The sequence below is a fragment of the Ictidomys tridecemlineatus genome, chromosome 11 (assembly GCF_052094955.1).
Source record: "Ictidomys tridecemlineatus isolate mIctTri1 chromosome 11, mIctTri1.hap1, whole genome shotgun sequence".
Classification (NCBI taxonomy): Eukaryota; Metazoa; Chordata; class Mammalia; order Rodentia; family Sciuridae; genus Ictidomys; species Ictidomys tridecemlineatus.
The window spans coordinates 76,489,103-76,501,838 of NC_135487.1; the positions used below are offsets into that span (position 1 = coordinate 76,489,103).

A 12,736-nucleotide genomic window follows, 5' to 3' on the forward strand; every position below is an offset into this window, starting at 1 on the left:
ATTATAAAAGGTAACACTTCAATGGTTTATTATAGACCAGATTCAACTTAAGTTTGGAGAGAAAATACATCAATAAAAGTTTTTTCATAATTAAAAGAGTGCACTGGAATTTAAATTGTTAAAGAGCATGGCAAAGTAAAGCCTATTGATTTATTCAGTAGAGTGACTTCATTGTGAAAATAATTATTAATAAAAATTAATTATTAATAACAAGTAAAATAATTATTCCTATAACTCTTTCTTAGTGTTGATTACTTTATAAAATATCTAATATGAAATAGTAACTACATGGTAATTGATTGCCAAGAAGTCAAATAGCAAAAGTATAAATGACAGGTTTTTGTATAACTTAATGATTCAAGTTATGATATGGGGGTATAAATTAATATATTTGTTATACCAAAGAGATATTTCTTTCAAGATTTGAGTAATCAGCCTGTAATCCCAGCAACTCTGGAGGCTGAGGAAGGAGGATCCCAATTTTGAGGACAGCCTGGACAACTTACTGAGACCCTGTCTCAAAAAGTATAAAGATCTGGGATGTAGCTCAGTGGTAGAATGCTCCAAGTTCATTCCACAGAACCAAAACAAAAATACAAAACAAGATTTGAGTTATGTTTTAACTTAAGAGATAAAAACCATGTGTTTGAACTGCTACAAAATGCCTTCCCATGGGTTCATAAAGATTTAATCACATATAAAAATAACTAAATCCAAATAACTCTGATTATGTAAAAACTCAGTCTTATAAATTGCCATGCTGATAATATACATGAATTTGTGCAAAAAACAACTTTGTGCATCTGTCAGCTAAAATGCCTATATAGTTTCAGAAATGTTATAAAAAGGAATACTTTGAAATCTGATTAATCTTTATTTTTGTAACAAAATATGACACTAAATAGAACACTTCATTGTGAGAATTTTCTTTTTTCTTTTGTTGTGCTAGGGATTGAACCCTGGGACCTTGAGCATGCTAGACAAGTGCTCTATCACTGAGCTACTCCCCTGGCCCTAGTTTTCACGTTTTAATCACTTTTGCTTGAAAACATTGAAGTAAATAGTGATTTTAATATGAAATAATTTTGTATGTTACAAATAATTGCTTAGGAGATTATCAATTTAAGTTAGTCATATGAATTATGCCTAAATTCATAGTAATGGAGAATATTGAAAAATGTATATGTTTGATATATTAAGTTTGATGCCCACAAATCTAACTTTTTTGAAGAGAAATAAATTGTTTTAAGTGTGGAATATGTTTAGAAAATTTGGAAGAAAAATGCTTATCTTGGAGGTAAGACTTTATATTCTACTGGGGAATTATGTAGTGCAAGGATCCGGATTAAAGCAGAAGAATCTGGTTCACCAGTGTTGTCGGGGGAGGAGTTTCAAATGCTGACACAGAACCTGTTGGGAGGACACCCAGCTGTCATTACTCACTGAGTACGCTACTAGTTGACTGGATTGAAAAATGTTTTAGGAGACAACCAATTATAAGCGTAAGTACTTGATATCTAGAAGCACTTGCCAAACTGCTGACTGCCTAATTGTGGAGTTAGGAAAACAATTCTACAGAGGGGGAAAAAAGTGATGGACCTGTCTCCAAGGTTTGTATATTCTGAGATAGATGATATTAGAAGTTCTTAATAGGTTGTTTGCACGATCAGGGAGACACCTGGCCTCTCCTGCCACTGAACCCCCACCCACAGGTGCCCATCCTAGAAATCAGGCAAACTTCTTCGTGTCTCATCTTCTGCAGGTGACCACCTGCATAGGAGATAAGAGAAATGGACTCCTATCTCATGCCGTGACAACTTCCCCAAATAATTTTCGATTTGTCTCTTTTCATGATTTTCTGAAATAACTTATAATACTTTATTAAAAAGAGAATCGGAGGCATGCTGTATTCGCATTTGACGTTCAGCATTCCACGTTTCAATGATTCCCAAGAATCTTAAGATCGAAGCATCAGGCCTGAAATGAGAGATCTCCTTAACCAACAAGATTTTTAATTAACACCGCGCCCCACACACCCACCCACCACACCTCCTCAATCTAAACCCGAGGATTTGGACGAGGTTTCTTTGTCAGGGTGTTCCGAAGACGAGGAAACCACATGCGGGAAATGCGGGTGTCTGCAGTTGCCTCAGTTAAGGGGGCTCCGGGCAAAGAAGGGGCAGTGGGCGTCTTTTCCTCCCTCCCTTTCCATCTTGGAGGCAGGAATCCGAGTGGCGACAGGAGTGGGGCGGTCTGCCTACCAAGGGACACAGAGAACAGACCTCGTGCGTGAGAGGCGCAAGTGGGGAGGACACCCTCGAGGGGACCCCGCGGGTCTCAGCCAAGCGAGCGCGGGTCCGCCCCGATCCCAGGGTGCACCGCGCCCCGCCCCCTCCCCGCTCCACGTCCCGCCTTCCCTTGGCCCAGGCCCCCTCCCTCCCGGCTCCGGGAGGCGGGGACGCGGCGGCGGCTTCTCCAGTCGCGTCTCTCTCACTCACTGGGGAACCCGGCGGTGGCGGCACCTTTCGAGGCAAAGGCGTTCAGACGCGAGCCTGCCGGCTAGCCAGAGGAAGAAGTCGGACACACTGACTGCGAAGCCGACGGACGCACAGACAGCGGATCAGCCAGACGATCTGAGTCGCCTCAAGTTCCGCCATGAGCTGGGGCACGGAGCTGTGGGTGAGTGCGAAAGAGGGGCGCCCCGCACGGTTCCCCAGCTCCCTGGAGGCGCGGGCTGGCGGGCGCCGCTGACCGTCGGCAGCCAGAGCGCGTCGGGCGGTCCCGCTTCAGCGTTGTCGGATGGTGGGAGTCCCGCTCCTCTTTGTGTGTGGCGCTTTCTTCCTTCCTCTGCTGGGGGGTCGAAGGGACGGCCAGACCACTCTCCCGCCTCCGCCGCCGCGGAGGGGCAGCGCCCTGGACGGCCCCGGAGAGGCCCGCGGGCTCCGGCGTCCGCCGCGTTCTTCTCGCGTCCTCTTTCCCTTCCCCGCCTTCACTTTCCGGACGCTTGGCTCCGCGCCTGCTGCTCTCCTCTCCCTTTGTATCTGCCCGCCTGGAGGCGGGGGAGGGGGCCCATTGTCCGGAAGGGGCGCAGTTCGCTGGCGGGGAGGGCGTCCTCTGCGACCCCCAGCCCGGGCTGGTGACTGTGGGGCTGGGGCGGCTCCCTGCGGGGCGGCGCCGCCCAAGCCCCAGGTAGGGGGAGCTGGGCGGCTTTGTTCGGAGCCCGGCCACCGGCCAGCCAGGCCCAGTCCACACACCCATTTTCCCTCTCCGTGCCTTAGTTCTCCTGATCGGCGTACCTTTGGGGGACTCCTACTGGGTTACCCCGGCTTCAGCCCTTGGGCTGCAGCATTGGCTTTTGTGATCTGAATTAGATTGAGTGATCCTTGGGGAATCTAATTTTGTCAAAAGGAGCGCGCGGCCGCTGGGTTGCTTTATTTCCCTTCCGTTCTTTATCCTCTCTCGTCCTCTCTCCTTTTCTTTCTCTTTTCTCCTTGCCTTTCTTGGGCTCTGGAAGCTCCAGACTATGCCCAGTATCTGGCCAAGGTGCAGGTGGAGGGTAATAGGTCTGAGAATTTGTTCCCGACGCTGCCACGGGAGGGTGGAGGTGTGGAGGGCAGTGATTTCTCAGGTGCGGCAGGAGAAACCCACAGCGTGGGGGCGCTGTCCCGAGAGCCGCGCGGCCTCGGCCACTCCCCTTTTTATCCCACCTGTGCATATTTTCCGTGCCTTTTGTTTGCGAAAGTCTCGTGAAATCTCTGCACAGAAAGGGGAGAAATAACTTTCGAGTTATGTAGGTGAACTGTTAGAATGGGAGTGAAAGCAAATCCGATTAATTGAAGAACAAAATGTTTTCTTATTTTTCACGTCTTACAGATAGGGAATTTTTTAACTGAAAGACTTTAGAATGCATCTAATTGAACCCCAATTTAGCGAGCCCAGGAATCTCCTGCAACATGAACTAGTACCTGCCCTGTCTGCAAACACACCACCCAAGAGAAAAATATCGCAGGAGCCTATCTATTCCGTTTCTAAGATAACATTAATTGTTCTAATAATAGGGAGGAATGTACATAAATGAATTATGTAAAATTCAGCTTTTTACATTGATTAGGATCTTAATTATTAATACCTTTTTACTTAGTACGTTCTGATTGATTGCAGTGTCATGAACAGAACTGGATATAGTTTTGTTTCCCATTTTCATAATTAGAAGAGCACCAAGTTACATCCCCAGCCCTTGTTGATTTTTATTTTGAGATATAGTCTCACTAACTTGTCAAGGCTGGTCTGGAATTTGCGATTATCCTGTTTCAGCCTCCCAAGTCATCGTGATCACCCTATGAATTTTTTTTTTTAAAGAATCATTTTTTTTGAGAGAGAGAGAGAGAGAGAGAGAATGAATGAATGAATTTTTAATATTTATTTTTTAGTTCTCGGCAGACACAACATCTTTGTTGGTATGTGGTGCTGAGGATCGAACCCGGGCCGCTCGCATGCCAGGCGAGCGTGCTACCGCTTGAGCCACATCCCCAGCCCACCCTATGAAATTTTTATTTCTACATCCCTTTTTTTTTTTTTTTTGGTACCGGGAGTTGAACCACCCAGGGATGCTTAATCATTGAGCCATATCCCCCAGTCCTTTTCACTTTCTGTGGAGAGAGGGTCTTGCTAAGTTGTTGAGGACCTCCGTAAGTTGCTGAGCCTGGTATAGAACTTGTCATACTTCTGCTTAAGCCTCCTGAGTTGCTGCGATTACAGCCATCATGCCTGGCTCTCTATCATTTTTTCAAAGACATGAAACTGCTGTTGGAATTTAGTTTTGTTCAAAAAATAAAGCAATTATTGTGTGTGGCATACAGAAAGTACAGTGTGTGTATGGTGATATTTATTTCGAAGACTTATGATATTGGCTCTACCTTGATAAAATTTAGTCATTTTGAGGTGATAGCTAAAATGCTTGGCACCAGAACAGATTTCCAGTTTTTTTTTTTTTTTTTAAGAGTTTGGAATACTTGCATTTACATAATGAGGTATTTTTGAAATCTAAACACAAAATTCATTTGTTTCACATACATCTTACACACATAACCTGAAGATAATTTTATACAGTATTTTTACTGTGCCTGTGTTTTGACTGTGACCATCATAGGAAGTCAGGTGTAGAATTTTCCACTTGTGCCAGCACGTTGCAAAAATTTGGGATTTTCAAATTAGCTGTTCTCAACCTGTATTACTTTTGTAACTCCAAAATAGTAACCTACATTGATATGACATTACTATCTGGAATGCCTTCTCTTGACCAATTCCTATTAACTCCCTCTCTCTAGCCTATGCTTTCTGGGTGTATTCTCTTTGTTATGGGACTATCACATTATATTATTATTTTTTTGAAACAGGTCTTGTTATATGCTATGTTGCCTAGCGTGGGTTTTTTTTTTTTTCTTTTGGTAGCCGTTGTTGCACTCAGGGTCATTCAACCACTGAGCCACACTCCCAGCCCTGTTTTGTATTTTATTTAGAGACAGGGTGTTGCTGAGTTCCTTAGGGCCATGGTTGCTGAGTATAGTTTTGAACTCCAGGTCCTCTTGCCTCAGCCTCCTAAACTGCTGGGATTACAGACTCGGGCCACTGCTCCAGGTCCAAGTGGTTTTGAACTACATACAGCCCTGGCTTATTACTTCTTGTATATTCAAAGCTTAGGAAAATAGTCATAGGATAAATATATATATATATATCCTGGGGAGTGATCTCCAGTGCTTTACCATTGAGTCATGCCCCAGCCCTTTCTACTTTTTTTTTTTTTTTGGTGAAACAGGGTCTCACTAAGTTGTTTAGGGCCTTGTTAGATTGCTGAGGTTTGCCTCAAACTTGTGATCTATCTGCTTCAGCATTCTGAGTCCTTGGGATTATAGGCATGCACCACTGTGCCTGTCAATATTTGTTTATATCTTATTTTCCCTTCTGTTGGTTAAAAAAAAAATTGTCCTGTTCAGCATTGTATTGCAGGTAGTGTTGGTATCAATGAAGGAGGGTGAGACTTATCAAGGTACCTGTTTTATATCACCATTCCATTTTGATGAAAATAAGATGGAAACTGGAGAGCTGCCTCTAACAGGTGTTTCCTTTTCTTTGCTTCTTCCAGGGCCACTCGTTTCCACTCCTCTTCCTTGCCTTTCTCTCCTCGCTTCCTTCTTTCTCTCCCTCCTTACCTTTCTTCCTTCTTTCCTTCCTTCTTTCTTGGGGATTGAACCCAGGGATGCTTAACCATTGAGTCACATCTCCAGCCCTTTTTTAAAATGTTTTATTTAGAGACAGGGTGTCACTGAGTTACTAAGCACCTCACTGAATTGCTGAGGCTGGCTTTGAACTCATCCTTCTGTCAGCCTCCTGAGCTGCTGAGATTATAGCCTCCCAAACTGCTGGGATTATAGGCATGTGCCACCTCACCTGGCTGCCTTTTTCTTAAAATACTTGCTCTCTTTTCTCCTTTTTCCAATCTATAAAATGTGTTTGGCTGGAAACTTCAACAACAACAACAAAAACCAAAAAATTGGGTTGGGGATATAGCTCAGTTTGTAGAGTGCTTGCCTTGCATGCACAAGGCAATGGGTTCAATCCCCAGCATCACAAAAACAAAAAAATCAAAAAAATTTTCTACCTGTTTATTTCTGTTTATCAGCCCTTGTTTGTAGATAGAAAACATGGCAAGAGAATAGTATTGGTTTATTAACTGAGTATCTTCTGTATCAGTAGGTAGTATCTAGTAATCTTCAATCTTTAAATTCAGTTTAAGAGCAAAAAAAGATACTTTGGGGTGAATGTAATCATACCTGCAGCATATTAACTGATAGGAAAAAATACATTAAAGTTTTGTTTTATAGGATGCAAAAATTGCCTTATATTTCAGTTCAACTATGTATATCTGACATACCACAAAGATAAAAAAGACCAATGCTTGATTGTTTAACAGATGTTTATTTCTTGCTCATCATAGCCTATGCACTAAACTAGGCTTTGTGGGGGGCATGCTAAAAGATCAGTTGGCTAGCAAGTATGAGCCTCGAATAGCATATAAAGTGAAATAAGACTTTAGAAGTAACCCTGAAACAAGTAGAGAGTGACTAATGGAATTTAAAGCTGTGAAAAATTACTCCATTCTTTGTATGGAAAGCTTTAGGAAGGCTGTATCATTTCACCTGGGTTTGGAAATAAGGAGGGTTATGCATGTGAGAGTTCCTGAGAAGTTCCTAGAGGGCAGAGAGCATGTATTATTCATTGCTTATTCATTGTCTGATTCATTGCTTTCTCCTCAGCTATCAGCATACTGCCTGGCATAAAGCCTGACATTGGTAGGATCTTTAGTACATGTTGGCTGCGCTGACCTCGGTGTAATAGTTAGATTTGACTTGAATTTAAGTGTAGAATGTCTGAAAAGTGATGAAGGGTAGATTGATCTGGCTGAATGCTTGTCTCATGAACCTAGTGTGTGAGAGAGAGAGTGTGTGTAATTAGGTATTAGAATATAATTAACCCGATTTTCAGACCATTTAGACTATTTAAAAATCCACCAAAGGAAATCTTAGTTTGTGTTAGTAGAAGGGATTACCTCTTTCTTCTAATTTCTTTGTTGGAAGGGGAATTCTCTGAGTTTTAGAAGATGTAAGTTGTATTGATATTATCATTTCTGCAAAAATACTGGAAGTATGTTGGTTCTTTTAATAATATGATATGGTTCTGAAATCAGTTGTATTTTTAAAAAAATTTTTCAGAGTTGTAGAGTGACAGAATGCCTTTATTTTATTTGTTTATTTTTTTGTGGTGCTAAGGATCCAACCCCGTGTTTCACATGTGCTCTACCACTGAGCTATAGTCCCAGCCCCCAGTTGTATTTTTTTTTTACTTACATTATTACTGCAACTTGTTTGTATTGTCCTCCCCTCTTATCTGTGACTTATTTTTACTTTTACGTCAATTTAGTTACTAGAATTGTTTCTGAAGATAAAGGGGGTGTATACTGGGAAAAAGCAGTGAGTTTTAATACCCCAGTTTCTTCTTTAATTATTAGTTTGTGAGTTTTCTCATGTAACAAAATGATTCCCAAAGAGAATCTAAATTTCTCATTCCTGCCGCTCAATCCCAAACTACCTCTCCTCCCATCTGTTGCCCACTGCTCTTATAAACTAAATGCTTCAGCTCCATCAATATCTTCCAACCCTCCTTTTATCTCCTCACATCTCTACTTATTCCTGTTTCTCCCTCTGCTTGGTGTACCCCTTCATGATAGAAGGAAAAATGCTTTAAAAACTGGAAATTATGGTCTGGGGATGTGGCTCAAGTGATAATGTGCTTGCTTGGCATGTGTGGGGCACTGGGTTCGATCCTCAGGACCACATATAAATAAAATAAAGATGTTGTGTCCACCGAAAACTAAAAAATAAATAAACTGGAAATTATACTTTGATCATAGACTGTTGGGGTCACAGATAATATAATATTGTAATCTGTACCTTTCATTGTTTTTCTTTTTTTCCTAAAATAAGTTGTGGTAAAACCTATGATTGCTTTTGCATAATTTTCATTGTCTAGTGATTTGAAACTTCTTTCACAGCATAAGGGATGCTGTCAAGCATTGTAAGATAGTATCTGACTGCTTTGTTAATGTGGGATTCAGCACTTAGAATTTGTATGGAAACTAAGAGAAGAATAAGAAGAAAAAATATATTCCTATTATAACCAAAATAAGCAAATTATTTATTAATATTTGTTGTTTAGAGGCAGTTTTTCTTGGGAACTAATTAGGAGATTTAAAAAAATCTCATGGAGGGGCTGGGGTTGTGGCTCAGTGGATAAATAAAATCAAAGTATTGTATCCAGCTACAACAACAAAAAAATCTCATGAGGGATGTGAAATTCTATACTTGTTATAGTTTTAAAAGCATAAATATATGGAGGTAGATTCTCCTACTTTTGGCACACTATTATTTTGTTGTTTTTAGAAGTAAAAGGTATCTGTTGTGTTCCAGCTGTATCCCTACTGTATACTCAATTTTTAGGAAAGGAATTGGCATTCAATCAGCTCTCAAATATTTGTTGACTCAGTGGAAGAATTCAGTGGATCGCTATAACTTTATACTCTTTATGTTTTGAATACTAGGGTAGTTTAGTTTTTTTTCCCTCAAGGTGTACATAGTTAGTCCTCTATGGGTTCTACACATGTGGATTCAACCAACTGTGGATTGAAAATATTCAGGAAAGAAAATTACACTATACAGGAAATATAAAAATTTTTTCTTGTTATTCCTGAAACAATTCAGTATAATAGCTATTTACCTAGCATTTATATTGTATTAGGTATTAATAATAATAATCTAGAGATGAATGAAAGTTTTTGGGAAGATGTGCAGGAGGACATGAATAGGTTATATGCAAATATTAGGCCATTTTATTGGAGGAACTTTAGCATCTGCAGATAGTATCTGTGGGAGGTTCTGGAGCCAGTCTCCTGTGGATTCTGGAAAGGACTGTACCTTTCATGTCTTTGACCTTAGGAGTCATTTTTGTAATCTGGAAATATAACTAGTGACTTTTCATATGAAAAATTTCTCTATTTAGGTCTGGGATTCTCATTTCCTTGACTTATTTTGAGTATAATTTATTAGCTTAAGGAATAACATTTATGGCCCTCTAGATTCTAAAAATTAGAACAGTGAACACCCAGTTGTTTGTTACATACTTTGACTATTGATGGTCAGTATTGATGGTCATGTATAAAAAGGTCAGTGTAAATTGTCTGAGGCTATTAATTGATGAAAGATTGATTTTCAGAGTAAAATATTAAGGTGTCACTGAAATTTTTGGTAAATGTGAATGGTTAGAGGTTATCTTTTTCTAGTATAAATTATAAAAATAAAAATCATTGAAGTAGAATAGCTGTGGTAAATAGCTTAAAAAAAAAAGCCACAGAAACCATTGCTTTCGGGGCAGGGGCGGGTGTGGGCATGGGTTGTACTCCATGTATATATGGCTGGGGTTGTGGCTCAGTGGCAGAGCACTTGCCTAGCCTGTGTGAGGCACTGGGTTCGATTCTCAGCACCACGTATCAGTAAATAAAATAAAGGTCCATTGACAACTAAAAAAAAAAAAAAAAAAAAAGAAAAAAAGAAACGATTGCTTTTGAATCAATCTTCTGGACCAACCTAGATTATAAACTAAATTAACATTCTTTACTATTTGCCAAGGCTGAAAATGATTAATAATAGTTTTCTTTTTTATCTGAAAATTTCTTTATTTTACTGTCATTTTTAAGGTTTCATTAAGGTGTAACATTCCTAAATATGCAAATCTAATATGTACAGCTTACGGATTTTTTTTGAGATCATGTAATTTTATTTTTTTTCTTTTGACATTTTTAATTGATGCATAACTGTACATATTTATGGTAAAATGTTTTCTAACTGTAAAATGACCTTTAGTTTAAGTACTTTTTTTTCAACTTTTCTATTTGTTATTTTTAGATATATATGACCATAAAGCGTATTTTGACATATATACATGAAGTACAACCAATGCCCACACCCGCCCCCTCCCCGAAAGCAATGGTTTCTGTGGATCAATTAAGATCCCATTTTTGTGGTTGTACATAATGTAGAGTTACACTTGTATTTCATATATGAATAAAGGAAAGTTATGTGGGCTGGGGATGTGGCTCAAGCGGTAGCACGCTCGCCTGGCATGCGTGCGACCCGGGTTCGATCCTCAGCACCACATACCAACAAAGACGTTGTGTCCGCCGAGAACTAAAAAATAAATATTAAAAAAAAAATGTGACTCCCAATATTTAAAAAAAAAAAAAAAGGAAAGTTATGTCTGATTTATTCCACTGTCTTTCCCATTCTTATCCCCCCTTATTTCCTTTCATTCTCCTTTGTCTAATCCAATGAAATTCTATTTTTTCTTTGCCTACTCTCCTTAATTGTGGATTAGCATCCACATATCAGAGACAACATTTGGTCTTTGGTTTTTTTGAGATTGGCTTATTTCACTTAGCATGATGTTCTGAGTCTCATCCATTTACTGGCAAATGCCATAATTTCATTCTTTAAAAATATGGAATGCTTCATGAATTTATGTGTTATCTTTGCTCCAGGGCCATGCTAGTTTTCTCTGTGTCGTTCCAATTTTAGTGTACCTGCTATTGAAGTGACCACTTAAGGACTTTTTTTTTTTTTGGTGGTGGTGTTGGGGATTGAATCCAAGGCTTTATGTCTGCGAGGCAAGCACTGTACCAACTGAGCTATATCCCTAGCCCATGGGTTTCTTTTTTCATGTAACTCCCACCAAGATCAAGATACAGAAATTTCCATAGGCTATCTCAATTAAATACCTTTCTCAAAGGTAACAACTATTCTGATTTATATCAGGATGGACTAGATTTTAACTTCATATAAATTATATCACACAATACAAACTCCTGTATGTGACTTCTTCCATTTAACATGATGTTTGTTAGAATCATCTCTCTGATCAGTTGTATATTTTATTGTATTTATAGTGTTTATATTTTCTTTTGCTTGTACTTGGGGTCACTACTAGTCTGGGACTACCTTAAACCAAGTTTAAGACTTGAAATTCTGTTATGTGAATTCTGATTTAATAACCACATAACAGAATTCTATCCCCTTATCTCCTGCTGTGTTATTAAAACTAAGATCTAGTTTTTTGGGATTGGCAAACATCCTAGGAAAGAAGCAGTTTGTGTGCTTTTATATCTTTGTGGATTCTCTCTTTTATTTTACTGTGACCTTGCAATTCCTTATTATTTTGGCTTGTCTTTGCTTTACCTTTTTTGAAGTATATTTTATATAGATTATATTCCAAATTTAATAAAGTGAAATAGTGGTAACTGATCCAAATAACCTAGCTTGCTATGACTGGGAACGGGAAATTCTTATGTTGAATTCAAGATTTTTGCTATTATATTTGTAACATCTAAGCTGATTTTGTTATTTTGTTTTCTGAATGAACGTTTAAAGTACTATCTTCTGCTTGCATTTTGGAGCAATAATATTGCCTTAGTTTGTTATTTAGATCAAAGAAAGTTTTTTTGGGGAAAATGGATATTCATTTGTAAAGGAATAAAATTAGCTCTTCATCTCACACCTTATAGGTTGATTAAAAAAAAATCAACTCAAAATGGATTAAAGACTTAAGTGTAAGACCTGAAACTGAAAAATACTAGAGGAAAACCAGGGGAGAGTGTCATGACATTGGGCCTGGAAAAGATTTTTGTTGCTCAAAAGCACAGGCAACAAAACCAAAAATAGATAAATGGATTTATATCAAAATAACAAGCTTATGCACAGCAAATGAAACATCAAAGTGAAGTAAAAAGCTATGGAATAAGAGAATGTTTGCAAGACAGTTTACTGATATTCAAAATATATAAGAAACTCAACTCAATATCAAATAACCTGATTACAAAATGGGCAAAGGACATGAATAGACATTATTCAAAAGAAGACATACAGGGACTGGGGTATAGCTTAGTGTGGTATAGCACTTGCCTAGCATGTACAAGGCCCTGGGCTCAATCCCAGCACCATTAAAAACAAACATGAGTGGCCAACAGGTATGTGAAAATATTCAACCTCACTAATCATAAGAGAAATGCAAATTAAAACCCAAGAAGATGTCACCTCACATCTGTTAGAATGGCTATTATCAAAAAAAAAAAAAA

At 39.1% G+C, this 12,736-nt stretch overlaps 2 protein-coding genes and 1 non-coding gene across 8 annotated transcripts in view; 1 reads left to right on the forward strand and 2 right to left on the reverse strand.

Annotated features, from left to right (window-relative positions):
• Window positions 1-1,845: 1,845 nt before the first annotated feature.
• On the reverse strand, window positions 1,846-3,632 carry LOC144368138 (uncharacterized). 3 transcript variants are annotated; one of them, XM_078026765.1, is made up of 2 exons: window positions 2,499-3,632; window positions 1,846-1,977 (listed from the first exon to the last, which is right to left on the reverse strand). In XM_078026765.1, the coding sequence occupies exon 1, from the start codon at window positions 3,256-3,258 to the stop codon at window positions 2,644-2,646; it is 615 nt and encodes a 204-aa protein (XP_077882891.1). In that variant the 5' UTR covers window positions 3,259-3,632; the 3' UTR covers window positions 1,846-1,977; window positions 2,499-2,643. The 3 variants fall into 3 exon arrangements, with proteins under 3 accessions (XP_077882891.1, XP_077882890.1, XP_077882889.1); XM_078026764.1 differs by having other exon boundaries at window positions 2,283-3,632; XM_078026763.1 differs by lacking the exon at window positions 1,846-1,977 and adding an exon at window positions 1,996-2,257.
• The window catches only part of Fnbp1l (formin binding protein 1 like), a 117,734-nt gene continuing 107,536 nt past the window's right edge, over window positions 2,539-12,736 (forward strand). For all 4 annotated transcript variants that reach the window (XM_040289006.2, XM_040289008.2, XM_013359734.4 and 1 more), the window contains exon 1: window positions 2,539-2,679. In XM_040289006.2, coding sequence (XP_040144940.1) covers window positions 2,656-2,679 — 24 coding nt within the window. In that variant the 5' untranslated portion in view covers window positions 2,539-2,655. The remainder of the gene's footprint in view (window positions 2,680-12,736) is intronic.
• LOC120891016 (U6 spliceosomal RNA) lies at window positions 11,101-11,203 on the reverse strand. The gene has a single exon (XR_005735455.1). It is a non-coding gene; the product is annotated as a U6 spliceosomal RNA (small nuclear RNA).

Bases quoted from the DNA above. Each gene is read 5' to 3' on its own strand.
- LOC144368138 (XM_078026765.1), bottom strand. From the start codon at position 3,258: ATGGGTGTGTGGACTGGGCCTGGCTGGCCGGTGGCCGGGCTCCGAACA.